Source organism: Aythya ferina (assembly GCF_964211825.1).
Source record: "Aythya ferina genome assembly, chromosome: 35".
Classification (NCBI taxonomy): Eukaryota; Metazoa; Chordata; class Aves; order Anseriformes; family Anatidae; genus Aythya; species Aythya ferina.
Genome location: NC_140332.1, coordinates 11,143 through 34,298, shown reverse-complemented (window position 1 = coordinate 34,298; position 23,156 = coordinate 11,143). Strand labels below are relative to the sequence as shown.

The window sequence follows — 23,156 nt, the reverse complement described above, 5'->3', positions numbered from 1 at the left end:
AAGAGGAGGGGGGGGGGGCGCGGGGACACCGGCACCGGGGCGACGGCTCCGCTCCGGCCCCAGGCTCCGCCCCCTTGCGGAGCTCCGCCCCCTCCTGGACACGCCCACCCCGCGAGGCCACGCCCGCCCCCACGAGGCCACGCCCCCGCCCGGCCCCGCCGCGCCCGCCTCCCGCCCGGCCCCGCCCCGCCCTCTCAAGCCACGCCCACCACGCGCGCTCTGACCACGCCCCCTCACAGACTCCGCCCCCCTCGCACCACTCACGGCTAACCCGACCGGGGGCGTGGCCTCTCCCCGCTAAACCCCGCCCCCTTCCTTATTGGCAGCCCCGCCGCCCAATCGGGAAGCCGGGGGCGGGGCGGCGAGGCGGCGACCGCTTCCCATTGGGTGATGCCGGAGAAGGAGGGGGGGCGCGTGCGCGGAGGGGTGTGTGGGGGGGACGACGTGGTGACGCAGCGTGCGTGCTGACGTTGACGCGGCGGCGACGGCGGCGGCGGTGAGTGCGGGCCCGGTGAGGGCGGGCCCGGGCCTAGGCCCCGCGCCCCGGCCCCGCGCCCCTCCCACGGCCCCGGGCCCCTCCCCGCGGCCCCCGGGGCGACCCCCGCGGCTCTCGACCGCCCCCCGCCGATTGTGGGGGGGGTCCCGCTCCCCGTTCCCACCGGGGGGCGTTCCCGTGCTCACCGAGGGGGGGGGGCCCGGGCCCAACGGGGGGGGCCCGGCTCTCGATTCCTGGGCCCGGGGGTCCCCGTGGTCACCGGGGGCGGTCCCCGGACCCCGTTCACACCGGGATCGGGGTCCCCGTTCCCCACGGGGGGGGGGGTCCCGCTCCCCATTTGGGGGTCCCCATCCCCATTCCCGGTGCCCCCCCCTCTCCCACCCCCCTCATCCGTCCTCCCCCCGGTAACCGCCGCTCTTTCCTCTCTCCGCAGGCACCTCCGGGGCTCTCGCGGCTTCACGGCGACGCCGCCGGGACCCGGCCGCAGCCGTTCGGCACCCCCACAACCCCCCCCCCCCACCCCAACCCCCCCCCACCCGATGCCCTCCCCGGCCCCGGGGGCTTCCGAGCTTTTCCCGGGGCCGTCCCGCGGCGCCATGTGAAGGAGGGGGGGCCCGGCCGGTTCCGCCTCGCCCCCCTCCCCCCCATCCCGGTGGCTCCAGCCATGATGTTCCGGGACCAGGTGGGGATCGTGGCCGGCTGGTTCAAGGCTTGGAACGAGTGCGAGCAGACCGTGGCGCTGCTCTCGCTGCTCAAGCGCGTCACCCGCACCCAGGCGCGCTTCCTGCAGCTCTGCCTCGAGCACTCGCTGGCCGACTGCGCCGACATCCACCTCCTCGAGGCCGAGGCCAACAGTGCCGGTGAGCGGCCCCGTCATGTGCGCCGGAATTAATTTGCACCCTAATTTGCACCGGAATTAGTTTGCGCCGTGATTTTTGCCCCTTTCCTGGATGCTTTCTGCCCCCAACAGGCCCCCGCTCCCCTCCGACCAGCCCCAGTTCCCCCCTGCTGCTTTTTGGGGAGCTTTTCACCCCAGTTTTAACCCCGTTTCCTAATCGTTTCTCCCCACTTTGGGTCCCTGCACCCCTCAAACCGGCCCCCGGTTACCCCCATGGGGCTCGGGCACGGCTTCGGGGCTGTGCTTCATGTCCAAGGCCCTCCAAGGGGGCTCCCCGTGGTTTTTAGGATTTCTTTTAAGGTTTCTTTCCCTTTTAGGGTCCCTTTTAGGGTCCCTTTTAGGGTCCCTTTTAGGGTCCCTTTTAGGGTCCCTTTTAGGGTCCCTTTTAGGGTCCCTTTTAGGGTCCCTTTTAGGGTCCCTTAGGATTTAGGATTTTACCTCCGTTCCCCAACCCCTCCTCCTTGCTGTGCTCCCCAACCCCCCTCCAACCACCCCCAGCCCCCCCCCGCCACTTTTTGCCCACCTTCTCCCCCCAATTCTACCCCCATTTCCCCCCCTCCTCCCCTCCCACCTCCCCCAGCCCCTTCTGCCGCACCCCACCGCCCCTCCCACCCCTTTCTCCCCCTCCCCTCGCCGCCTCCCCCCAGCTTTTCACCCTTTTCTCCCCTCTCCCCCCGCCAGCCGCCATCAGCCAGTGGCCCCAGGAGCCGGCGGAGGCGGCGGTGGCCCTGCTGCTGGCCCACCTCCCCCTCCTGCAGCCGGGCAACGCCGCCGCCAAGGCCGAGTACATGAAGAGGCTGCAGAAGGTGCTGGCCTACGCCATCGAGAGCAACCGCTGCGTGGAGGAGAGCCGCCAGCTCCTCTCCTACGCCCTCATCCACCCCGCCACCACCCTGGACGACCGCAGCGCCCTGGCCCTGTGGCTGGGCCACCTGGAGGAGCGTTTGGCCGGCGCCCCCCCCGCGCCCCCCCTGCGCCCTGATGCCGCCGCCGCCGCTGCGCCTCCCGCCCCCCCCCCGCCCCCCCCCCCGCCGCCGCCCCCACCCCCGCCGCCCCCCCGGCGCGCCCCCCACGACTGGCCCGAGCACGGGCCCCCCGAAATCGGGCCCCCGTGGCCTGAGGCGGCCCCCCGGGAGAACGGGCACCCCCCGTTCCACCCCCCCCCCACCGCCGGCAGTGGTGGGAATGGGCTGGGGGGCGCGGGTGAGTGGAGGGAGGGGGGGGGGCAGGGGGAAAAGGGGGGGGCTGAGGGGGTGGGGGTGTGTTGGAGGGGGATGGGGGGCTCAGAGGGGCTGCGGGGGGTCAGAGGGGTATGGGGGAGGTCGGAGGGGGTGTGGGGGGGCAGAGGGGCTGGGGGGGTGTCAGAAGGGGTATGGGGGGTCAGAGGGGGTGGGGGGGATGAGTGGGATTGTGGGGGGGTCAAGGGGGGTGTGGGGGGGTCAGAGGGGTTGTCTGAAGGGCTGGGGGGCAGGGAAAAAAGGGGGGGATGTGGGGGGCTGTTGGGGGGTCTGAGGGGCTGGGGGGGCGTCAGAGGGGGTGTGGGGGGGCAGAAGGGATGTGGGGGGGGCAGAGGGGATGTCTGAGGGTTGGGGGGGTCACTTGTGTGTCTTGGGGAGTGGGGATGAATTGGGGGGGGGGTGATAGGGAGTGGGGGTGGCACTGGGGGGCCAAAATGGGGACGCGCGGGGACAAGGAGGGGGCGCAGGAGGTTGGGGGGGGAACAAGAGGTTGTGGGTGGGGACACAGCAGGTTGGGGGGGGAGCAGGAGGTGTGGGGGGGGCTGGAAAATGGGGCTGGCCCCCACTTTTCCCCCCCTCCTCCCCGCAGCGCTGCCCTGCCAGCTGCACCCCAGCCCTCTGAAGCGCTCCCTGTCGCTGGTGCCCGGCAGCCCCCAGGGAGGGGGCGGCGAGTGGCCGGGGGGGGGGGGCGAGGAGCCGGGGGGCCCCCCCCCTCCTCCTCGCCCCCCCTTCGGCGAGCACGCCCCCCTGTCGCCGCAGAGCAGCGTGGCCTCGTCGGGCAGCGAGCAGACCGAGGAGCCCCCCGGCGGCCGCAACACCTTCCAGGAGGACGGCAGCGGCATGAAAGGTTTTTTTTGGGGGGGAGGAGGGGTCCTGGAGGGGCCTGGGAGGTTTTGGGGGGGGGCCAGCGAGGCGTCACCTTGCTGGCTGCCCCCCCCCCTTCTCCTAGATGTCCCCTCGTGGCTGAAGAGCCTGCGGCTGCACAAGTACGCGGCGCTCTTCTCGCAGATGACCTACGAGGAGATGATGACGCTGACCGAGCACCACCTCGAGTCGCAGGTGAGCGGCGCCCCCCCCCCCCCCTCAAAAAAAATAATAAAAAACCCCAGCAAAAACAGGCTGGGGACGGCCCTTACCTGTCCCTTTTTTGTGTCCCCCCCCCCCAAGAACGTCACCAAGGGCGCGCGGCACAAGATCGCCCTCAGCATCCAGAAGCTGCGGGAGCGCCAGAGCGTCCTCAAGGCGCTTGAGAAGGTGCGGGGGGGCCCCTACCCCCCTCCCTGCTGCCCCCAGGGTTGGGGGGGGGGCAGCCCTGACCCCCCCGATCCTTTTGTGCCTCCCCCCCCCCCCACTCCGCAGGACATCCTGGAGGGGGGCAACCTGTGGACGGCGCTGCAGGAGCTGCAGCAGATCATGGTGACGCCCATCAAGGCTTTCCGGCCCCCCCCGGCCCCCCCCGCCAACACCGGCGCCCCCCCCGACGCCGCTGCCGCCCCCCCGGGGGCCGCCGACGCCTTTGCCCCCCACCCGGCCGCTGACCCCGAGGCCCCCGCGGCCCCGGTTCCCGACGGGGACATCCCGGGGCAATTCACCCGGGTGATGGGCAAAGGTAAGGCTGTGGGGGGGGCCATGTGGGTGGTTTTTTTTTTGGGGGGGGCCCCCACGGTGCCCTGACCCCCCCCAAAGTGTGCACCCAGCTGCTGGTGTCGCGGCCGGACGAGGAGAACATCACCAGTTACCTCCAGCTCCTCGAGAAGTGCCTGAGCCACGAGGTAATAAGGGGAAGGGGGGGGGGCTAAGAATTGATTCGATTTCTTTTTTTATTTTTTTTTGGGGGGGGTGGGGGCCCCAAAAAACGCTGTTCCCCCCCTCCCCAGGCGTTCACGGAGACGCAGAAGAAGAGGCTCCTCTCCTGGAAGCAGCAGGTCCTGAAGCTGCTCCGCGCCTTCCCCAAGAAGGTGCCGCTCGAGGGCCCGGGCTACCGCCCCCCCAAAGGGTAGGTGGGCGCGGGGGGGGGCACACGGGGACCCCCCAGGTTGGGGTGGGGGCAGCCTTTGATCCCTCCGGCCTCATTTATCCCCTCCCCCGTACCCCAATTTGTCCCCCTTGGTGCTGCGTTTGCCCTCCTCGGGAACCCTCAGGGCTGGATTTGCCCCTAGGTGCCCCCCCCCCGAAGCCTGGAACCCCCCCTGGTCCTGGGCCCCCCCCCAAAGCCTGGGACCCCCACCCAAAGCCTGGGACCCTCCCCCTTGAACCTGCCCCCCCCTCCCATGCCCCCCATCCCCCCAGGGACCCCCCTTGCCTTCCCCCCCCCCCATTTTTTTTTTTTTTGGGGGGGGGGAGCCCTCCGTCCATTTCCCTGCCCCCCTCCTCCCCCTTCCCCCTCCCCATTTCCACCCTGGGCCACCCCCCAGAACGCTTTGTGTACGGGGGGGGGGATTTTGGGGTGCTGTCCTCACCCCCCCCTTTTATTTTTTATTTGCCCCCCCCCAGCTGGGCCTTCGGCTCCAACTCGCTCCCCATAGCTGGCTCTGTGGGGGGGGGGGCGGGGGGGCGGCGGGGGCAGCGCCCCTTCGCGTTGCCCCCCCGCGCGCTGCCCCCCACCCGCCTGGGGCTGCTGGGCCCTGCGGGGGGGGGCCCGGCCCCGCGACCCCCCCTCGGCGGCCCCCCCCCTCCCCTCGGCGCCCAGGGCCGCCAGGTGGGTGGGGGAGGGGGGCAGATTTTTTTGGGGGGGGGGAGGGGGGGTGGTGGAGGGCGTTTGGGGGGGGTTAGAGGGTGGGGGGGTGATGGGGGGGGGTCTGATATTGGGGTAATTTTTTGGGGGGGCGATGGTGGGGGGGCTCCAATGTTGGGGCGATTTGGGGGGGATCTGGGGAGGGTTTTAATGGGGGGGGAGGGTGGGGGGGGTCCTGGCGGGAGGAGGGGGCACTGAGGGATGGCGGGGGTGTCCTGGGGAAATTTGGGGTTCATTTTTTTGGGGGGGGGCCACTCAGGGAGCGGGGGGGGGCACTGAGGGACAAGGTGGGGGGTGCTCAGGGCGCTGGGCTCTTCGGCTCTTTTTGGGGGGGCTTTTTGGGCCGGGAGGGGGTCCTCCTCCCCCCCGTCGCCCCCCCCCAATAAAGTATTTCTCCCCCCCCCAGAGCCTGTGGTTCGGCAGCGGGGGGGCCGCAGGGCGCAGCGCGGTGCAGCGCACCCACTCGCTGCCCGTCCACCCCTCGCCCCAGGCCCTGCTCGCCTTCCCCCAGGGTAAGTCCGGGGGGGGGGCAAAAAAAGAAAGCCCTGAGCCCCTCCTAACCCTAAAAGCCTTTTTTAAAATTTTTTCTGCCCTCCCCCCTCCCTCGCAGAGTGCCCCCTCCCCGGCACCGACCTGGAGATCAACCCCACGCTGGAGTCGCTGTGCCTGAGCATGACGGAGCACGCGCTGGGGGGTGAGCCCGGGGGGGGGCACGGGTTTAATACTTTTTTAGGTGGGGGGGGGCTTCTAGGGAGGGGGGGGAAGAGCCTCCTTCCCCTCCTGACCCCCCCCCCCCCCCCGTTTGCCCCCCGCAGACGGCACAGACAAGACCTCGACCATCTGACGCTGCCCCCCCCTCCGCAGGGGCTCCGCGCCCCTCTTTGCCCCCCCCGCTGTGACTGTGCCCCCCCCAACCCCCCCCGGCCCCCCCCCACCTTTCCCCGTGCATCTTTATGAGTGTGGGGGGGAAATCAGGGGCAACCCCCCCCCCCCCCCCAAAAATAAAGCAACCGAGGGGCTCCCGGGGGGGGGGGGCGATGACTTTGCCGGGGGGGGGCTGTGTGTGAACACTACAGGGGCTGCGTGCAGGGGGGGGGGCTCTCCCGGCCGGGTTTCCTTTAATTTTTTTTTTAATAATTCCCCGTTTTTTTTGGTTTCTTTTTTTTTTTTTTTTCCTTCCTTCCTTTATTATTATTATTATTCTAATATTAATATTATTTGCCCCCGGCAAACCAAACCATGAAGCTGGGGGGGGGACGACACATTGAAGGGGGGGGCTCCACATCACCACGCCCCCCCCGTGCCCATTTTGGGGAGGGGAAAACCCCCCCGTGTCTGTTTTTTTTTTTTCGGGGGGGGGTTACAGCCCCTCGGTGCCCGTTTTTTGGGGGGATTGGCGCGGGGGTGACCCCCCCCCAGGCTTTAGGTACACGGCGATGCCCCGGGAAGGGGGGGGGGCCCCCCCGGTCGGTACAGCCCCCCCCCCGCCCCATGCCCCCCCCCCTTTGTACCCGTAGCGCCGCGGCCCCGGAGATAGAAGCGTTATTTTAGATACATTTTATTATGAATAACTTTTGTTATGACTATGGCTGGTAACCATGACTACGTTATTAAAGAGAAAAAAAAAAAAAACAACAAAAAAACCCCAAACTGGTCTTTTTTTGGGCTTTTTTCCCCCCCAAAATAAAAAAACACCCCCAAAAGTGGCGTTTTTCCCCCCAAAAACTCAGTCGCTGGAGGAGTCGGACGCCTCGCTCGCGCTCTCCTCCTCCTCCTCCTCCGAGGCCTCGCTGGGGCTGAGGCGGGGGCTGCGGGGGGGCGCCCCCCCCTCGCTGCCCCCCCCCTCCGACTCTTCCTCCTCCTCCTCCTCTTCTTCCTCCTCTTCCTCCTCCTCCTCTTCCTCGTCGTCGTCGCTGCCGAAGATCTCCTCCTGGTCGCGGGCGGCGCGGGCGGCGGCGCTGCCCCCCCGCCGCGCTGCCCCCCCGCCCCCTCCGGAGCCTTCCTCCTCCTCCTCTTCCTCCTCCTCTTCCTCCTCTTCGGCCTCGTCCTCGCTCCGCGCCGACCCCCCCTGCTCGCTGCTGCTGCCGCCACCGCCGCCGCCCCCCCCGCCGGAGCCTTCGGCCTCCTCCTCCTCCTCCTCGCCGCTCCCGGCCCCTTCGCTCTCGCTGCCCTTCTCCCGCTCCTCGTCTGGAAAAGGAAGTGTGGGGGAACAAATCGGAGGGGGGGTGTAGCGGGAGGCCCCCCTCCCCGAAAAAAAAAGCCCCCCCCACACACTTACCAGAGCCTGGCGCCTCCTTCTCAGCCTCCATCTCCTCCTCCTCCTCCTCCTCGGGCTCGTGGTTCTCCAGCTGCGCCCTCCGCGCCTCCTGCCGGGGCAGGGGGGGCTCAGTTCCCCCCGGGGGGGGGCCCCCAAAAGGCCGGGGGGAGCCCCAAGAAGCCGAGGGGGAGTCCCCAAAAAGCTGTTTTGCACGGGGGGGGGGCTCACCTGTGCCTCCAGCTCCTTCTCGTTCATGTCGCGGTGTTTCACCACCAGCACCGCGTTGGTGCCCGACTGCACCCCCGCCCGCGCCCGCCTCTTGCTCAGCCGCACCCTGAGAGGAGCCCGGGGGGGGTCAGGACCCCTCTCTTGTTTTTTTTTTTTTTTCGGGGGGGGGGTCCCGGCCCCTTCTGGCCCCCCCCGGACCCCCACCTGGTCTCCAGCTCGTTGTAGTAGACGCCGTCGCCCTCGCGGAAGATGAAGAAGTAATTCTCCTCGTAGCCCTTGCTGGCTTTGTTCTTCACGTTCCAGTTGTACTCCCGAGCGATCTTGTAGTCGTACCTGGGGGGGGGGGCAATAAAAATAAAGCGGGGGGGTGTCAAACCCACCTCCCCGCCACCAAACCGCCCCCAAATTTGGTTTCTGCCTCCCCAGAAATCCACAACTCGCCCTTGGCTTCTGTCACAGCCTTGGGGGGGCTCTATAGGGCCCCCCCCCCCCGTGTTGTAAGACCCCCCCAGCCCTGTGCCGCCCCCCCCCGTACACATCCTCGGGGGCGTAGTCCATCTCCTCCTCCTGGTCCCGCTTGCGCTTGCGCAGCGTCTCCTCCACCGGCAGGAAATAGGCCACGAACTGGTTCCCCTCCTCGTCCATCATCCCCCTGCGGGCAGCAAGGGGTTAACAGGGCTGGAGGGGGTTGGGGGGGGCTCTGTGCGTGCCCCCCCCCCTTTGATCTGTGCCCCCCCCCTTTGCTGTGCCCCCCCCCCAAACCTGATCATGGCCTGGGACATCATCTCCAGCGCTGCGGGGCCGCTCGTGTCCTTGGGCGCCGGGTCCGAGTCGAAGATGACTTGGGCGCAGGGGTTGATCCACATCTATTTTATTTTTTTTTTTAGGGGGGGGGCGGCGTGATAAAGCTGCCCCCACCCCTCAATTTTCTCCCCCTCCCCTCCATAAATCCCTACCTTGAAGTCGGGGAACACGGGCATCACCTCCACCGGGGTGACGCGGGGCTTGCTGTAGTGCTGCGTGATCTGAGGAGTGGGAGGGGGGGGCTCAGCCCCGAAAAATTCCACACCGGGGGGGGTCCCCAACGTGCCCCCCCCCCCCCATGCCCCCCAGCCCCCAATTCCCCACCGCTTTCTGGGCGTCCTCGAAGGTTTTCTCGATGGCGGCGATTTGGCTGTCGCGGTCCTTGTAGATCTCCTCCTCCGTGAACTGCTGCTTCACCGAGACGCCGATCCTTTTTTTTTTGGGGGGGGGGCACAGCAGCGTGGGGGGGTCACAGGGAGGGGCAGGGGGTGCGCCCCCCCCTCCTTCTGATCCCCCCCAGACTCACTTGACCTCGGGCTTCTCGTTGGAGACGCCGTAGCGGTTGAACTCGGTGGAGATGTACTCGGTCTTGCGCATCCATGGCACCACCTTGGCATGCTGCTGTGACCTGGGGGGGTGGGACAGGGGGTGACGTAGCCCCCCCCCCAGCCCAAAATATTTGGGTGCCCCCCCCCCACGGTCCCCATTACCTCTTGGAGCTGGTGGGCGCTTGGATCTCCTCCTCCAGCAGCTTCTCATCCGCTGGGTCCAGGAGCACTGAACGGAGACAAATCGGGGGGGGGGGTGTCATTGTGCGCGCGCGCGTGTGTGTGTGTGTCCCCAAAAAAGAAAAAACAAAAACAAAAACACCCTTTTTTTGGGGTGGAAGCCAGGCTCACCGCTGGGGTCGATGCGGTAGGTGTCGGGGTTGATGAGGTCGATGGTGACGCCCAGGTCGGGCTCGGTCAGCAGGTCGTGCTTGTGCTGCTTCTCCAGCGACGTGGCCTTGTACTGCACAAACCTGGGGGGGGGGGACACACACAATGACCCCCCCCTCGTATTTCGGTGCCCCCCCCCCCCCGGAGCTGTTCGTCCCCCCCCGAGCCGTCCGTACCGGTTCTGGTCGAAGGGGTAGGTGATGAACTTGGGGTCGAAGGGGATGTCGGGGAGGCTGTTGCAGTATTTCACCCGGCACACCACGCCCGACCTGCGCGCACCGTGGTCGGGGGGGGGGCCGCGACCCTGCGGACCCCCCCCCGCAGGACCCTGAGACCCCCCCCCCACCCTGGGGATCCCCCCCCCGGACCCTGAGACCCCCCTCAGACCCCATGACCCCCCCCCGGACCCTGAGAACACCCCCACAACCGCAGCTCCCCCCCCCCAACCAGGACCCTCCCAAGGACCCCACGACCTCCCCAGGACCCTTCAGGACCCCCCCAGGCCACTTTTGGGCCCCCAGACTCTATGGGACCCCCTCCCCCCTCCGTGCCCCCCCCCCCGACCCTGTGCCCCTCCCCCCCCCAGACCCCGGCCCCCCAGGCCCCGCCCCCTCCCCTGTAGCCCCGCCCCCTCCCCCCCACGTGGTCCCGGAGCCCCTCCCCCACCTCTCCGGCAGCGTCCGGTGGGAGCTGGGCCTGTGGGGGGGGGGGAGGGGGAGTGACGTCACGGCGGGGTCCCCCGTGACGTCACGGCGCTGACGTCACGGCCGTGACGTCACGGGGGGGCGCCGTACCTGTGGCCCGGCTCCTCCCGCTGCGCCTGCGTCTGGATGGTGGGCGCCATGGCGGGGCTCGGCCCTGCGCAGGCAGCGCCGCGGGCAGCCGCGCCGGGAAGGCCCCCCCGCCGTGACGTCACTTCCCGGCAGGAAGCGGAAGGCGAGGCGGGAGCATGGCGGCTCCCCCGCAGCAGCCGCCGCCGCCGGGGCCCGGGCCGGGGCCTCCCAGTGCGCCTGCGCCGCCGCTCGCGCCGGGGGCGGGGCCGGCGCAGGGGGCGGGGCCCGGGCCGCCGTTACCGGCGCAGGTGGCGGCTGCGCAGGCGCAGGACTTCGACCCCGTGCAGCGCTTCCGGCTGCTCATCCCCCAGCTGAAGGAGAGCCTGCAGGTGGGCGGGGCCTGCCGCCGGGAGGGGGCGTGGTCTGCCGCCGAAAGGGGGCGGGGCCCGGAGCCGAAACGGGCGGGGCCTGGCTGTGGGGAGGGAGGGACTTGCAGGCTCCAGAGGGCGTGGCCTGGCGGCTGGAGGGGGCGTGGCCTCGCTGAGGCGGAGGGCGTGGCCTGGCGGCCGAAAAGGGGCGTGACCTCCCGCCGAAATGGGCGTGGCCAGCGCTTAGCGGGGATCCTGGAGGGGGGGGGGGGGGCGGTGCCGGCTGGGGGTGGTGGGGGGGGGGTCCTGGGGTTCCCCCCCCCCCCCAGGAGCCCTTTTTGCCCCCCCCAGCCCCTTTTTGCCCCCCCCAGACGCTGATGAAGGTGGCGGCGCAGAACCTGGTGCAGAACTCCAACATCGACAACGGGCAGTGAGTGTGGGGGGGCTTACACCCCCTAAAATTGCCCCCACCACCACCCCGAACCCCCCCCCCCCCCAAAACCCCCCCCCAGAGCCCCTCGGTGCCCTCCTGCGCTGTCCCAGCGCCTCCCAGTTCCCACCGCAGCCCTCCCAGTGCCCCCCAGGTGATGACGGGGGGGGGCACCAGGGGGGGTGGGGGGGCACCGGGGGGGTGACAATGACCGCGTCCCCCCCCCCCCGCTGCAGGAAGAGCGCGGACGGGGCCCTGCAGCGCTTCGACAAGAGCCTGGAGGAGTTCTACGCCCTGTGCGACCAGCTCGAGCTCTGCCTCGTGAGTGTCCCCCCCCCTTCCGCCACCCCCCCTGACCTCGTGGACACCCCCAACTTGGAGAAACCCCCCCTACCTCACGGGGACACCCCCCCCTTCCACCCCCCCCCCAACCTCGGGGACCCCCCCCTCTTTACATTCCCCCCTCCTCAGTGCCCCCCCTCCTCCCCCCCCACCCCTTCTCCAACCCCTACCCTCCTCCACCCCCTCCCTCCACTTCACCCCCTCCCATCCCCTTGTCCCTGGGGGTGACCCCCCCCCGGGTTCCCGCCCCCCATTTAACTCCTCTCCCCCCCCACCCCCAGCGCCTGGCCCACGAGTGCCTCTCGCAGAGCTTTGACAGCGCCAAGCACGCCCCGGCCCTGGTGCCGGCGGCACCCAAGGGTGAGGGGGGGGCGGCGGGGGGGGGCGAGAGCCTCCCCTACACCCAGTACCTGCCCCTCATCAAGGCGCAGATCGCCGGCGCCAAGGACATCCACAACGCCCTGCTGGAGGGGGCCAACAAGATCACCGGCAAGCTGCCCCCCCCGGGGGGGCCCTAGAGAGGGTGGGGGGGTGGAAAAAAGGGGATGGGGGGGGGCAGCGGGATGCGGGGGGGGAAGGGGTCAGGGAGCTCCTCCCCCCCCCCCCAGTGTGCAGGAATAAAGGTGGATGCGGGAGGTGTGGTGGTGGATGTATGAGGGTTTTTTTTTAGGGGGGGGGGGGGAAATGTGGGGGCGTCACTGGTGGGTGTGGGGTTGCAGACAGGGCAGGGGGGCATGGCTAGGTGGGGGGGTCACTTGGGTTTGGGGGGGCAGGCAAATTGGGGGGGGGCAGGCAAAAGGGAGGGGGTCACCGGTATGTGGTGGGGGGGGGCCACCCACACCCAGACGATTGTGTGGGGGGGGTCGCAGCCAGGTCAGGGAGGCATGGCTAGGTGGGGGGGGGTCGCTTGGGTTTGGGGGGGGGCACCCAGACGTCGAGGGGGGTCACCGGTATGTGGGGGGGGGTCACCCAGATGGTGGGGATCCTCATACACGTGGGGGGTTTCCCCTGCCCATTCGGGGGCCACCCAAGGGTGGGGGGGGCTCCCCCCGGCCCCTCCCCCGCTGTTCCCGGCACCGTGACTCAGCCCCGGCCCCGCCCCCTGGCCCCGCCCCTCCGAGGTGGGCGGGACTTCCCCGATGACGTCACCCCCTCCCCCGTGCCGGGGCCGCGCCCTGCGCGTGACCCGGCGCCGGCCCCGCCCGGTGAGCTCATGGCCACGCCCCCCCGGCGGCTTCCGGCCACGCCCCCCTCTCCGCTGACGTCACGGGAGCCCATAAAAGGAGCTCGGCGGCGAGCGGCCGGTACCGGAGATTCCCCCCCCGCGCCCCCCATCTCCATCCCGGGCTGCCATGGCCGCCGCCGCCACCGGGCCTGCACCGGAGCCGCTGCGCCAGGTACGGGACCCCCCCGGGACTCCCCCCCCTTCCCACCCGGGACCCCCCCCTCCCGGTGCCACCGGGACCCCCCGGGACCCCTCTCCCGGTACTCCCGGCCCCCCCGGGACCTCGAATTCCCCTTCCCGGCCCCCCCCTCGGTCCGGCCGGGGTCCCCCGGGACCTCCAAACCCCTCCGGGACTCCCCTCTCGGTAGGGTTGGGCCCTCCCCGGAGACTTCTGGGCCCCCCCGAACCCCCCCCCGGTCCCTCCGCCCCCCTGGGAGACCTCTGGGTCCCCCCGGGACCCCGTCCCGATACAACCGGCCCCCCCCGGGACCTCCAAACCCCCCCCCCCGGGACCTCCCCGGAGACCTCTGGCCTCCCCCCCACCCCCCGAACCCCCTCCCCAACTGTGTCCTCTTCTCCGTCCCCAGGTTCTCTTCGGTGCGCAGCCCCCCCGCCCGCCATCTCCGGAGCCCCCCCGGCCTCCCCGTTCCCCTTGGGGTGCCCCCCCGGACCTGGGCCGCCTCCTGCGTTCCCTCAGCGCCCCGAGCGGCCGCCCGGTGCCCCCCCCGCCCGGTTTCCCGCCCCGGCACCACGGAGTCCCCCCGGGCTTGAACCCGGACCCGGCTGGGGGGGCCAGCCTGGAGCTGCTGCTGGCGGCCTTGACCTTGACCTCGGACCTGGAGCCCGCGGGCGGGGCTCTGCCCCCGTTACCGGCACCGCCGGCCCCGTTGGCGTCACCGCTGACCCCCGGGGGACCCTCGCCGCCGCTCTCGCTTCACCGCCTGCCTTCCTCCTCCTCCTCCTCATCCTCCTCCTCGCCACCGACACCGCTGCTCGCCCCCCCGGAGGCTTCCCCGTCGCCCCCCGCTTCGCCGCCGTCGCCGCTCTACAAGACGGAGCTGTGCCGCCCCTTCTCCACCACCGGCCGCTGCCGTTACGGCTCCCGCTGCCAATTCGCCCACGGCCCCGGGGAGCTGCGGGGGCTCCGGCGGCACCCCAAGTACCGCACGCAGCCCTGCAGCACCTTCCTGCGCTGCGGCTCCTGCCCCTACGGCCCCCGCTGCCACTTCCTCCACAGCCCCCCGGCCCCGTTGCTGCTGCCCGATGGGGGGGGGACGGCTGCTGGGCCCCCCCCCGGCAGCCCGCGCCGCCTCCCAGTGTTTGACCGCATCTCGGTGGCGGAGTGAAACCCTCTGAAAAGGGGGGGGCGCCCCCACCCCCTGCTCTTTTATGGGGGGGGTGCCCCCACCCCATGATTTTTTAAGGGGGGTGCCCCCACCCCATTGTTTTTTTATGGGGGGGATGCACCCACCCCATGTTTTTTTATGGGGGGGGGGGGCACTGCTGTGGAGCCCCCCCCCCGCACCCTTTGTGCCTCTCAGGTGAAGGGGGGCCCCCTTTTCAGTCCCCCCCGTGCACTTTTTGGATGTAGCAGCCCTCCCATAAGGGGGGGGCGCGCCCTGAGCTCGTCTCAGCGGTGCTAATTGGGGGGGGGTCGCCAGCGGGTCCTGGCTGCCCCCCCCCCTCAATTTATGGCTTTATTTATTTACGGTCGGTGCCTTGGGGCTGCCCCCAGCCCTGTTGGGGGGTGGGGGAGGGTTTTGGGGGTATTTATGGGGTTTGTATTTTTTTTGAGGGGGGGTGGGGGGAGTTTTTTAGGGTATTTATGGGGTTTTTAGGGTTTTTTGTGTGGGGGGGGTGGTAAATAAACACTTGGACTATGACCGAAGGCTCTCGTTTCCTCTCTCGCCGTCACGGGACGCCCTTCCGGGGCCGTTTCCTCGGAAAAATTAAAATAAATAAATAAATAAATAAAAATAACCAAAAAAAAAGGAAGAGCCGCGAGTGACGCAGCGCTGACGTCACGGTCCCCCTGTTCCGGGCCGCGGAGCGGGTCACGTGACGGGGGGCCGAACTCTCGCGAGAGGAGGCAGTATCAGCGGAACGCGAACCGGAAGCGGAGCCGCAGACCGGAAGCGGGGCCTCACCGGGAGGGAAACGGAGGCGGCCGCGGCTGCTCCCGGGCCTGAGGAGGAGGAGGCCGCGGGTGCCGCCCCCACCCCCCCCCCGAAGCGCCGCAATGTCGGACAGCGACGACAGCAACTTCTCGGAGGAGGAGAGCGAGCGCAGCAGCGAGGCCGAGGAGGCCGAGGCGAGGCCGAAGGCTCCGGGCCGGGGGGGGGTTGGGGGAGCTCGGAGGGGGCCTTAGGGTGGGTTGTGGGGGTTTTAGGCGCCGTGGCGAGCATTTGGGGGGCGCTGGGGGGGGTGTTGGGGAGATTATGGGGGGTTTACGGGGAGTTTGTGGGGGTTTGGGGAGTTGGGGGCGGAGTTTTGGGGTTATTTGAGGGAATTTTGGGTTATTTGAGTGGGTTTTGGGGGGTGTCGGGGATGTGGATGGTGTTGTGGGGGTGTTGGGGGGGTGTTGGGGAGATTGTGGGGGCGTTACGGGGAGTTTGTGGGGTTTTAGGGAATTGGGGGGGAATTTGGGGGTTCTTGAGTGGGATTTGGGGGGTGTCGGGGATGTGGACAGTGTTGTGGGGGTGTTGGGGACGTTTTGGGGCAGCTTTAGGTGGGTTCTGGGTGGAGTTTAGGGGTGTGCAGCTGGCTCTCACCCTCTTTTTCGCCCCCTCCTGACCCCAAATTGTTGCACAGGCCGAGGAGGAGCGCGCCAGTGCGGCTGGCAGCGAGAAGGAGGAGGCAGAGGAGGAGGAGGAGGAAGAGGAGTATGACGAGGAGGAGGAGGAGGAAGATGACGACCGGCCGGCCAAAAAACCCCGCCACGGGGGCTTCATCCTGGACGAGGCCGGTGAGCTGCAGGGGGGCTGGGTGCGGTGGGGGCCGCCGCTGGCCTCCCCCCAGCCCCGCTCAGCTCCCCGCTCCCCCCCGCAGACGTCGACGATGAGTACGAGGACGAGGACCAGTGGGAGGATGGGGCCGAGGACATCCTGGAGAAAGGTGAGGGGCTCCCCCCGGGGCTTTGGGGGCTCCCCCCTGTGGCTTCGGGGCCCCCCCCTCAGGCTTTGGGGCTGCTTCTGTCCCGCTCCCTGCTCTTGAGACTGGAGGAAGAGGATGGAAACGAGGTCCCGTGGTGGCATGGCTCTTTTGGGGCTAAACCCTGTGGTTTTGGGCTGCGCTGCGTGGCCGCTCTGGCTCTTCCCCTGCCTCCAGGCGCGTTTTTCTTCCCAAATCCACCACTCGAGGGCAGGAGGGGCCCCAGCTCCCTCCCCTCCTCCTCCCTCCCTCCATCCGTCCGTCCGTCCCCGCCATTTGTCCGCTCAGCACATCTCATCCGCACCCGCCTGGTTTTATTTCTTTGTCGTATTTTTTATTATTATTATTTTTCCCCCTTTTTCTTTGTGGTTTCCTTTCCCTTCTGTGCCGCCGTCTTAATTTTATTCCTTCCCCTTTGTTCCCCCCCTCACCCCGCGGGGGGTTTTGCCGCTATTATTTGCTCCATACTGTCTGCCCTCCACCGCCACCTCCTTGTTCCCGAGCAGAAGAGATCGAAGGTAAGCTCGAGTCAGCCCAAGCCCCCCCCCACGGCCTCTGGCGTCATTCCCCCGGGGCCAACCAAGCCCCCGTGGGCCGGGCCCGACCCTCCTCTTCCTCGCAGCTTCCAACATCGACAACGTGGTGCTGGACGAGGACCGCTCAGGCGCTCGGCGCTTGCAGAACCTCTGGAGGTGACGCTGGCCCCATCACCCCCCCCTCACAGCCCCCTTTTTACCCCCCCAAGGGCTGCAGGAGCGTGCTGATGACTTTTTCCCCCCACAGGGATCAACGGGAGGAGGAGCTGGGCGAGTATTACATGAAGAAATACGCCAAGTCCTCGGTGGGAGAGACGTGAGTGGCGTGGCGCCGTGCCCCGTGCTGGCAGGAAGGTCTCTTGCTTTTATAATTTATATTTTCTCTCTTTTTCCCCTTTTTGTTTTTCTTTTTCTCTCAGCGTTTATGGCGGCTCCGACGAGCTCTCGGATGACATCACGCAGCAGCAGCTGCTGCCGGGAGTCAAGTGAGTGTTGGGCGAGGGGCTGGGAGAGAAAACACGCCGTGTTTATGGGGAAAAAAAGGGGCGGATTGGGTCTGGGGGGGGGATTTAACCCTATAGGGCCGGGACGAGTCGCCCTGTAACGGTTGCTCTTTGCCCCTGTGCAGGGATCCCAACCTCTGGACTGTGAAGTGCAAGGTAGGCGCTGGGCAGGGGGCTTTGGGGTGCGGGGCAGCGTTTCAGGGTGGGGTCTCCTGACCCTAAAGCAACCCCTTTTCCCTCTTCTTTTCCCCCTTTTCCCCCCAGATCGGTGAGGAGCGCGCCACGGCCATCGCTCTGATGCGGAAATTCATCGCCTACCAGTTCACCGACACGGTGAGGCGGCGCGGGGAGCCGCGGGGGGGAGCCGCGGGGGTCCTTGCAGCCCCCTCCCCCTTTTTCTTGACCTTCCCCTCGCCCCGCAGCCCCTGCAGATCAAGTCAGTGGTGGCCCCCGAGCACGTCAAGGGCTACATCTACGTGGAGGCCTACAAGCAGACGCACGTCAAGCAGGCGATCGAGGGCGTGGGCAACCTGCGCATGGGCTACTGGAACCAGCAGATGGTGCCCATCAAGGAGATGACCGACGTGCTGAAGGTGGTGAAGGAGGTCACCAACCTCAAGCCCAAATCCTGGGTGCGCCTCAAGCGGGGGATCTACAAGGACGACATCGCTCAGGTGAGGCTGGGGGGGGGACGGACGCGAGGTGGGGGGGACGTGGGGGGGGGGGAAATTAGCGCCGCCCCGGCTCAGCGCCGCCTCCCCCGCCCCGCGGGCAGGTGGATTACGTGGAGCCCAGCCAGAACCAGATCTCCCTCAAGATGATTCCCCGCATCGATTTCGACCGCATCAAAGCCCGCATGAGCCTGGTAGGTTTGGGGTTGGTGGGCGGGCTGCCGCCGTGCTGGGGGGCCGCTGGCTCAGCCCGCTGCCCCTCCCCCCCCCTTGCAGAAGGATTGGTTTGCCAAGCGCAAGAAGTTCAAGCGCCCCCCCCAGCGGCTTTTTGATGCTGAGAAGATCCGGTAGGTGCCTCTCAAGGGCAGGGGAGACCAAAAAAAAGCCCCCCCATCCCCCCCTCCCCAGCAAGCTGCCTTCCGTGAGGGGCTTTTTTATTTTATTTTATTTTATTTTTTTGCCCCTGTCTTGGCTCAGCTCCCTGGGAGGCGACGTGGCCTCGGACGGAGACTTCCTCATCTTCGAAGGCAACCGCTACAGCCGCAAGGGCTTCCTCTTCAAGAGCTTCGCCATGTCGGCTGTGGTGAGCGTGGGCCTGGCTTTAAATCCAGACCCAAACCCGGCACTTTTCACCCCAGATTGCTTCCCTTCCCGTGGCACGATGCAGAGGCGGGGGGCCGGGTGGGAAAAGGGGTGAGGAGGGAGGGGACGGCGCTGCTGTGATGCTGTCGGTGTGGCATCGGCGCTGCCCGGGTGAGCAGGGGCGGTTTGGGAGAGAAGTGGGGGTGTTTTGGGAGGGAAGGAGGCGTTTTGGCCATCGGCTTTGTCCGTGGCAGATCACGGAAGGCGTGAAGCCCACCCTGTCAGAGCTGGAGAAGTTCGAGGACCAGCCCGAGGGCATCGACTTGGAGGTGGTGACGGAGAGCACAGGTACGCAAGGGGGGTTTTCAGCGTGGGCCCCCCCCTCCTTGCCGTACCCTCCGCAGCATCTTGGCCCCTCAACTTCCCAGGGAAGGAGCGCGAGCACAACTTCCAGCCCGGCGACAACGTGGAGGTGTGCGAGGGTGAGCTGATCAACCTGCAGGGCAAAATCCTCAGCGTCGACGGCAACAAGATCACCATCATGCCCAAACACGAGGACCTGAAGGTAGCAGAGAGCCCGGGCTGCAGCTCTGGGGGCCTCGGAGGGGGCGCCGTGACCACGCCAGGCCCCCTCCCCTGCGCCTCTCTCCTTCCCCCCCCCCCCCCCCTTTTAGGACATGCTGGAGTTCCCAGCTCAGGAGCTGCGCAAGTATTTCAAGATGGGCGACCACGTGAAGGTGATCGCTGGGCGCTTCGAGGGCGACACGGGCCTCATCGTTCGGGTGGAGGAGAACTTCGTCATCCTCTTCTCTGACCTCACCATGCACGAGGTGAGCGCGGGGCTCAAAAAACCCAGCCCGGGGAGGAAGGGAAGGGGCCGCCGCGGCCGCCTCTCACCCCTCTTCCCCCCCCTTGCCCTGCCGCCAGCTCAAGGTTCTGCCACGGGACCTGCAGCTCTGCTCGGAGACAGCCTCGGGCGTGGACGTCGGGGGGCAGCACGAGTGGGGCGAGCTGGTGCAGCTGGACCCCCAGACCGTGGGGGTCATCGTCCGCCTGGAGCGCGAGACCTTCCAGGTGAGCCCTGGCCGCCGCGACGCTGGAAGGAGCCACGTTTTTTTCTCTGTTTTCCTGTGTTTTTGGGTGCCCCGCTGGGGAAGGGGATGAGAGAGGGACTCGTGCACGCAGTCCTGTGCCGGAGATGACTCCCCAGCTTCGGCCCCGGGGGCGTGGAGGGGGCTGTTTTGGGCGGGCCCCCTCCCTCCCAGCTCCTTGCCTCCCCCCTGCCGTGGGCTGCAGGTGCTGAACATGTACGGGAAGGTGGTGACTGTGCGGCACCAGGCCGTTACCAGGAAGAAGGACAACCGCTTCGCCGTCGCCCTCGACTCGGAGCAGAACAACATCCACGTCAAGGACATCGTCAAAGTCATCGATGGGCCCCACTCGGTATGAGCTGCGGCGTGGGGGGCGCCATCAGCTCGCCCGTCTTGGGCCTGCTGGGTTTGCTGGGTTTACTGGGGGCCTTTCTGGCTGCTTCTGGCACCGAGGGGCCTTCCTGGTGCTGGGCGAGGGTCCTAACCCCCCTCTGGACCTCACCCCTTCCCCCCTTTGACTGTCCCAGGGCCGCGAGGGGGAGATCCGGCACCTCTTCCGTGGCTTTGCCTTCCTGCACTGCAAGAAGCTGGTGGAGAACGGTGGCATGTTCGTCTGCAAGACCCGACACCTCGTCCTGGCTGGCGGTTCCAAGGTGGGAGCGCGCCGGGGGCGCCCTCCAGCTGCCTTGGGGGGGCTGCAGCCCCCCCCCCAACCCCCCAGCACCCTTTTTTTCGCCCTTTTTGCAGCCGCGGGATGTCACCAACTTCACCGTGGCCGGCTTTACTCCCATGAGCCCCCGTATCACCAGCCCGATGCACCCCAGTGGGGCCGGTGAGTGCTGGGGGGCTGTCCCCGAGGGCAGGAGAACGTCCCCGAGGACGCTCAGCCCGTCCTGAGCCCCCCCCCTCGCCCCCCACCTCGCTCCCCGCAGGCCAACGTGGCGGCTTCGGCGGCGGCGGCATGAGCCGGGGGCGCGGGCGGCGGGATAACGACCTCATCGGGCAGACGGTGCGCATCTCCCAGGGACCTTACAAAGGTGGGGGCCTCCTTGGGGGCTGGGGGGTTTCTGGGTCCCATCCCACCCCCCTCTCTCCATCTGGGGCTGTGGGGTCGCCCGCGCCCCCCCTGCCCAGCCGCTCCCGCGCCCCGCAGGCTACATCGGGGTGGTGAAGGACGCCACCGAGTCGACAGCCCGCGTGGAGCTGCACTCCACCTGCCAGACCATCTCGGTGGACCGCCAGCGCCTCACCACGGTGTGAGTGCCCCTTTTGGGGACTGGGGGGGAGGCGCCGGGGGCTGTCGGGGGCTCCGTGTCCCCCCCCCTCTTCTGACGCTGTGTCCCCCTCCCCCCCCAGCGGCTCGCGGCGCCCCGGTGGGATGACATCGACCTACGGGCGCACCCCCATGTACGGCTCCCAGACCCCCATGTATGGCTCAGGCTCCCGCACCCCCATGTACGGCTCCCAGACGCCCCTGCATGACGGTGAGTGGCTGGGGGGGGCCCCGGGATTGATGGGGGGTTCCCTGGGGTCGATGGGGGACATGGGACGGGGGTGAGGTGGATCCCAGGGGGGCGGAAGGGACCCTGGCCCCATCTTTTGGAGGGAAGGAGCGGGGAAAAACGGGCACTGGGGACAAGGAGGGCTGAGGGGGAGGGGGATGTGGGGCTGAGGGGACACCCACGCAACTGTCGTGGCCCCCCGTGGGGCGTTGCAGGCAGCCGCACCCCACACTACGGCTCGCAGACCCCACTGCATGATGGCAGCCGCACGCCCGCCCAGAGCGGCGCCTGGGACCCCAACAACCCCAACACGCCTTCCAGGTGGGTGCCAGCGGGTCGCTGGGGACCGGGACAGCCCCACTGCAGGGGCCTTGGGCCACCAGAGGGGTGGCCACCACGGGATTCCAGTCCCCAAAGTGTCCCAGGCGCCGTGACACCGCCTTTCTTCCGTCCCTAGGGCTGACGAGGACTTTGAGTACGGCTTCGACGACGAGCCCACGCCCTCACCGCAAGGCTATGGTGGCACCCCCAACCCGCAGACCCCCGGCTACCCCGACCCCTCATCCCCGCAGGTCACCCAGCCCTACAACCCCCAGACACCTGGCACGCCGGCTATGTGAGTGTCCCCTCCACCTCGCACCTGTCCGGGGCTTTGGGGTGCCCCAAAACCTGGCTCTGGGAGGGGGAATCTCAGCCTCGCGACCCCGAGTTGGGGCTGGGGGGAGGAACCTCATCCCTGCAAGACTCTAAACCGTGATCCTGGCAGGGAAACGTGCTCCTGGCGGACCCCAACCCCACGCTTGGAGTTGACAGCGTGTTCCCTGAAGCCCCCCGCGGGGCGATGCAGTGCCCCCATGTCCTCCTCTCACCCCGGCAGGTACAACACCGACCAGTTCTCCCCGTACGCCGTGCCATCGCCGCAGGGCTCCTACCAACCCAGCCCCAGCCCCCAGAGCTACCACCAGGTGGCCCCCAGCCCCGTGGGCTACCAAAACACCCACTCGCCAGCCAGCTACCACCCTACGCCATCGCCTATGGCCTACCAGGTACCCCCAGACCCTTTTTCCCCCCCCCCCGTATCTCCCTGCCGCCTCTCACACCGTTTTTTCTCTGCCCCCAGGCCAGCCCCAGCCCCAGCCCGGTGGGGTACAGCCCGATGACCCCGGGGGCGCCATCCCCGGGGGGTTACAACCCCCACACCCCCGGTTCAGGCATCGAGCAGAGCTCCAGTGACTGGGTGACCACCGACATCCAGGTGAAGGTCCGGGACACCTACCTGGACAGCCAGGCGGTGGGACAGACGGGCGTCATCCGCAGCGTCACGGTGAGGCGGCAGCGGGGCTTTTTTGGGGTTTGGGGGTGTAGGGGGGGGGACACGGGGGCCGGGACAGCACGTCCCCACGGAGCCTTTGCTGTCTGACCCCGTCCTCGCTGCGCAGGGGGGGATGTGCTCCGTCTACCTGAAGGACAGCGAGAAGGTGGTAAGCATCTCCAGTGAGCACCTGGAGCCCGTCACCCCCACCAAGAGCAACAAGGTACGGCCCCTGCCGCCCTTCTGTCCCCTCGGGGACCCCAATTGTCCCCTCGGTGCTGCTGCTGGCTTCCCTCCTCACCTCGCAGCCCCCTGCGCACCCACCACCCCGCACGAGGGCTCCTGTGGGATCTCCAGAGCCCTTCCTCCTTCCCTCAAGACCCACTGCTTCCCCCACGCTGACCTTACCCCATCCCGCCTTCTTCTTTTGGGCTTTGACTTCCCTGCCCCTCCTGGGGGGGCCCTCAGCACCCCCCCGTGCCCTCCCAGCCCCCCCGGGTGCCCTGCACGAACCTCCCGCTCCCCGCTCTCGTCCCAGGTGAAGGTGATCCTGGGGGAGGACCGCGAAGCCACCGGCATCCTGCTCAGCATCGACGGCGAGGACGGCATCGTCCGCATGGACCTGGACGAGCAGCTCAAGATCCTCAACCTGCGCTTCCTGGGCAAGCTCCTGGAGGCCTGAGCACCCCCCGCCCCACCCTCGCTGCCATCCCCTGCTCTGTGTTTCTCTTTCTTTTTTTTGTGCTTTTTTTTTGTCCTCCCCCTTTGTTTTCTCATTTTACCTCCCCTTTGCCTTGGAGCCTGTTTGTGACAGGATTTCAGTGTCCAATAAAAGAAAAGCTGCTGTGCACCCGCCTCTGTCCTGTCTCCTGGGTAGTGGGATGGGGGGCTACTGGGACGGGAACGGTACTGGGATGAGAAGGGGGGGGGGGAAGGAACGGGGTGGGGGGCCTTACTTGGCCGGGGAGGATACTGGAACTGACACGGAGGGTCCAGTTGCATGTGGGGCTGTGTAAAGGCTCCCCTGGGGAGTTCAGTTGTACCCAAAGCCTTCCTTTGGGGGCACTTTTTGATGGGC

At 68.2% G+C, this 23,156-nt stretch overlaps 5 protein-coding genes across 9 annotated transcripts; 4 read left to right on the top strand and 1 right to left on the bottom strand.

The window, feature by feature from the left end:
• Positions 1–476: 476 nt before the first annotated feature.
• Positions 477–7,009, top strand: SAMD4B (sterile alpha motif domain containing 4B). 4 transcript variants are annotated; one of them, XM_084501993.1, is made up of 12 exons: positions 477–496; positions 930–1,356; positions 2,076–2,597; positions 3,222–3,479; positions 3,582–3,886; positions 3,992–4,241; positions 4,319–4,404; positions 4,510–4,628; positions 5,126–5,330; positions 5,773–5,878; positions 5,977–6,060; positions 6,182–7,009. In XM_084501993.1, the coding sequence occupies exons 2-12, from the start codon at positions 1,161–1,163 to the stop codon at positions 6,208–6,210; spliced, it is 2,160 nt and encodes a 719-aa protein (XP_084358119.1). In that variant the 5' UTR covers positions 477–496; positions 930–1,160; the 3' UTR covers positions 6,211–7,009. The 4 variants fall into 4 exon arrangements, with proteins under 4 accessions (XP_084358119.1, XP_084358121.1, XP_084358120.1 ...); XM_084501994.1 differs by lacking the exon at positions 477–496 and having other exon boundaries at positions 575–1,356; positions 3,582–3,691; positions 3,800–3,886; XM_084501996.1 differs by lacking the exons at positions 477–496; positions 5,126–5,330 and having other exon boundaries at positions 576–1,356; positions 3,582–3,691; positions 3,800–3,886; positions 6,182–6,358.
• PAF1 (PAF1 homolog, Paf1/RNA polymerase II complex component) lies at positions 6,909–10,498 on the bottom strand. The gene is made up of 14 exons (XM_084501997.1): positions 10,388–10,498; positions 10,260–10,289; positions 9,770–9,862; positions 9,555–9,676; positions 9,366–9,432; positions 9,182–9,283; positions 8,980–9,085; positions 8,808–8,876; positions 8,614–8,717; positions 8,387–8,503; positions 8,056–8,184; positions 7,852–7,957; positions 7,645–7,732; positions 6,909–7,553 (listed from the first exon to the last, which is right to left on the bottom strand). Exons 1-14 carry the CDS (start codon positions 10,435–10,437, stop codon positions 7,093–7,095), a joined length of 1,644 nt encoding a protein of 547 aa, XP_084358123.1. The 5' UTR covers positions 10,438–10,498; the 3' UTR covers positions 6,909–7,092.
• A 44-nt stretch (positions 10,499–10,542) lies between these two features.
• Positions 10,543–12,128, top strand: MED29 (mediator complex subunit 29; the record flags this gene model as incomplete). Its single annotated transcript, XM_084502000.1, has 4 exons — positions 10,543–10,755; positions 11,106–11,164; positions 11,401–11,485; positions 11,788–12,128. The coding sequence occupies 4 exons, from the start codon at positions 10,543–10,545 to the stop codon at positions 12,022–12,024; spliced, it is 594 nt and encodes a 197-aa protein (XP_084358126.1). The 3' UTR covers positions 12,025–12,128.
• A 634-nt stretch (positions 12,129–12,762) lies between these two features.
• ZFP36 (ZFP36 ring finger protein) lies at positions 12,763–14,614 on the top strand. Its single transcript, XM_084501992.1, has 2 exons — positions 12,763–12,903; positions 13,319–14,614. The coding sequence occupies exons 1-2, from the start codon at positions 12,859–12,861 to the stop codon at positions 14,075–14,077; spliced, it is 804 nt and encodes a 267-aa protein (XP_084358118.1). The 5' UTR covers positions 12,763–12,858; the 3' UTR covers positions 14,078–14,614.
• Positions 14,615–14,917: 303 nt separating this feature from the next.
• On the top strand, positions 14,918–22,928 carry SUPT5H (SPT5 homolog, DSIF elongation factor subunit). Of its 2 annotated transcripts, XM_084501991.1 has the most exons (29): positions 14,920–15,042; positions 15,543–15,696; positions 15,780–15,845; positions 16,388–16,399; positions 16,504–16,573; positions 16,665–16,733; positions 16,837–16,902; positions 17,046–17,076; positions 17,185–17,253; positions 17,343–17,594; positions 17,696–17,785; positions 17,868–17,938; positions 18,069–18,174; positions 18,428–18,521; positions 18,602–18,738; positions 18,848–19,003; positions 19,101–19,247; positions 19,470–19,616; positions 19,792–19,917; positions 20,012–20,096; positions 20,197–20,301; positions 20,418–20,520; positions 20,621–20,748; positions 20,982–21,087; positions 21,224–21,382; positions 21,644–21,812; positions 21,887–22,090; positions 22,206–22,301; positions 22,617–22,928. In XM_084501991.1, the coding sequence occupies exons 1-29, from the start codon at positions 14,971–14,973 to the stop codon at positions 22,758–22,760; spliced, it is 3,234 nt and encodes a 1,077-aa protein (XP_084358117.1). In that variant the 5' UTR covers positions 14,920–14,970; the 3' UTR covers positions 22,761–22,928. The 2 variants fall into 2 exon arrangements, with proteins under 2 accessions (XP_084358116.1, XP_084358117.1); XM_084501990.1 differs by lacking the exon at positions 16,388–16,399 and having other exon boundaries at positions 14,918–15,042.
• The last annotated feature ends 228 nt before the right edge of the window (positions 22,929–23,156 follow it).

Excerpts from the sequence above, each read along its gene's own strand:
- ZFP36 (XM_084501992.1), top strand. The coding sequence starts at position 12,859 with ATGGCCGCCGCCGCCACCGGGCCTGCACCGGAGCCGCTGCGCCAG. Across the intron at positions 12,904-13,318 it reads CACCGGAGCCGCTGCGCCAG|GTTCTCTTCGGTGCGCAGCC; the intron begins GTACGGGACCCC and ends CTCCGTCCCCAG.
- PAF1 (XM_084501997.1), bottom strand. The coding sequence starts at position 10,437 with ATGGCGCCCACCATCCAGACGCAGGCGCAGCGGGAGGAGCCGGGCCAC. Across the intron at positions 9,677-9,769 it reads TACCCCTTCGACCAGAACCG|GTTTGTGCAGTACAAGGCCA; the intron begins GTACGGACGGCT and ends CCCCCCCCCCAG. Across the intron at positions 8,718-8,807 it reads CCGTGTTCCCCGACTTCAAG|ATGTGGATCAACCCCTGCGC; the intron begins GTAGGGATTTAT and ends AAAATAAAATAG.
- SUPT5H (XM_084501991.1), top strand. The coding sequence starts at position 14,971 with ATGTCGGACAGCGACGACAGCAACTTCTCGGAGGAGGAGAGCGAGCGC. Across the intron at positions 16,734-16,836 it reads AAGTCCTCGGTGGGAGAGAC|CGTTTATGGCGGCTCCGACG; the intron begins GTGAGTGGCGTG and ends TTTTTCTCTCAG. Across the intron at positions 17,786-17,867 it reads TCAAAGCCCGCATGAGCCTG|AAGGATTGGTTTGCCAAGCG; the intron begins GTAGGTTTGGGG and ends CCCCCCTTGCAG.
- SAMD4B (XM_084501993.1), top strand. The coding sequence starts at position 1,161 with ATGATGTTCCGGGACCAGGTGGGGATCGTGGCCGGCTGGTTCAAGGCT. Across the intron at positions 3,480-3,581 it reads GGACGGCAGCGGCATGAAAG|ATGTCCCCTCGTGGCTGAAG; the intron begins GTTTTTTTTGGG and ends CCCTTCTCCTAG. Across the intron at positions 5,331-5,772 it reads TCGGCGCCCAGGGCCGCCAG|AGCCTGTGGTTCGGCAGCGG; the intron begins GTGGGTGGGGGA and ends TCCCCCCCCCAG.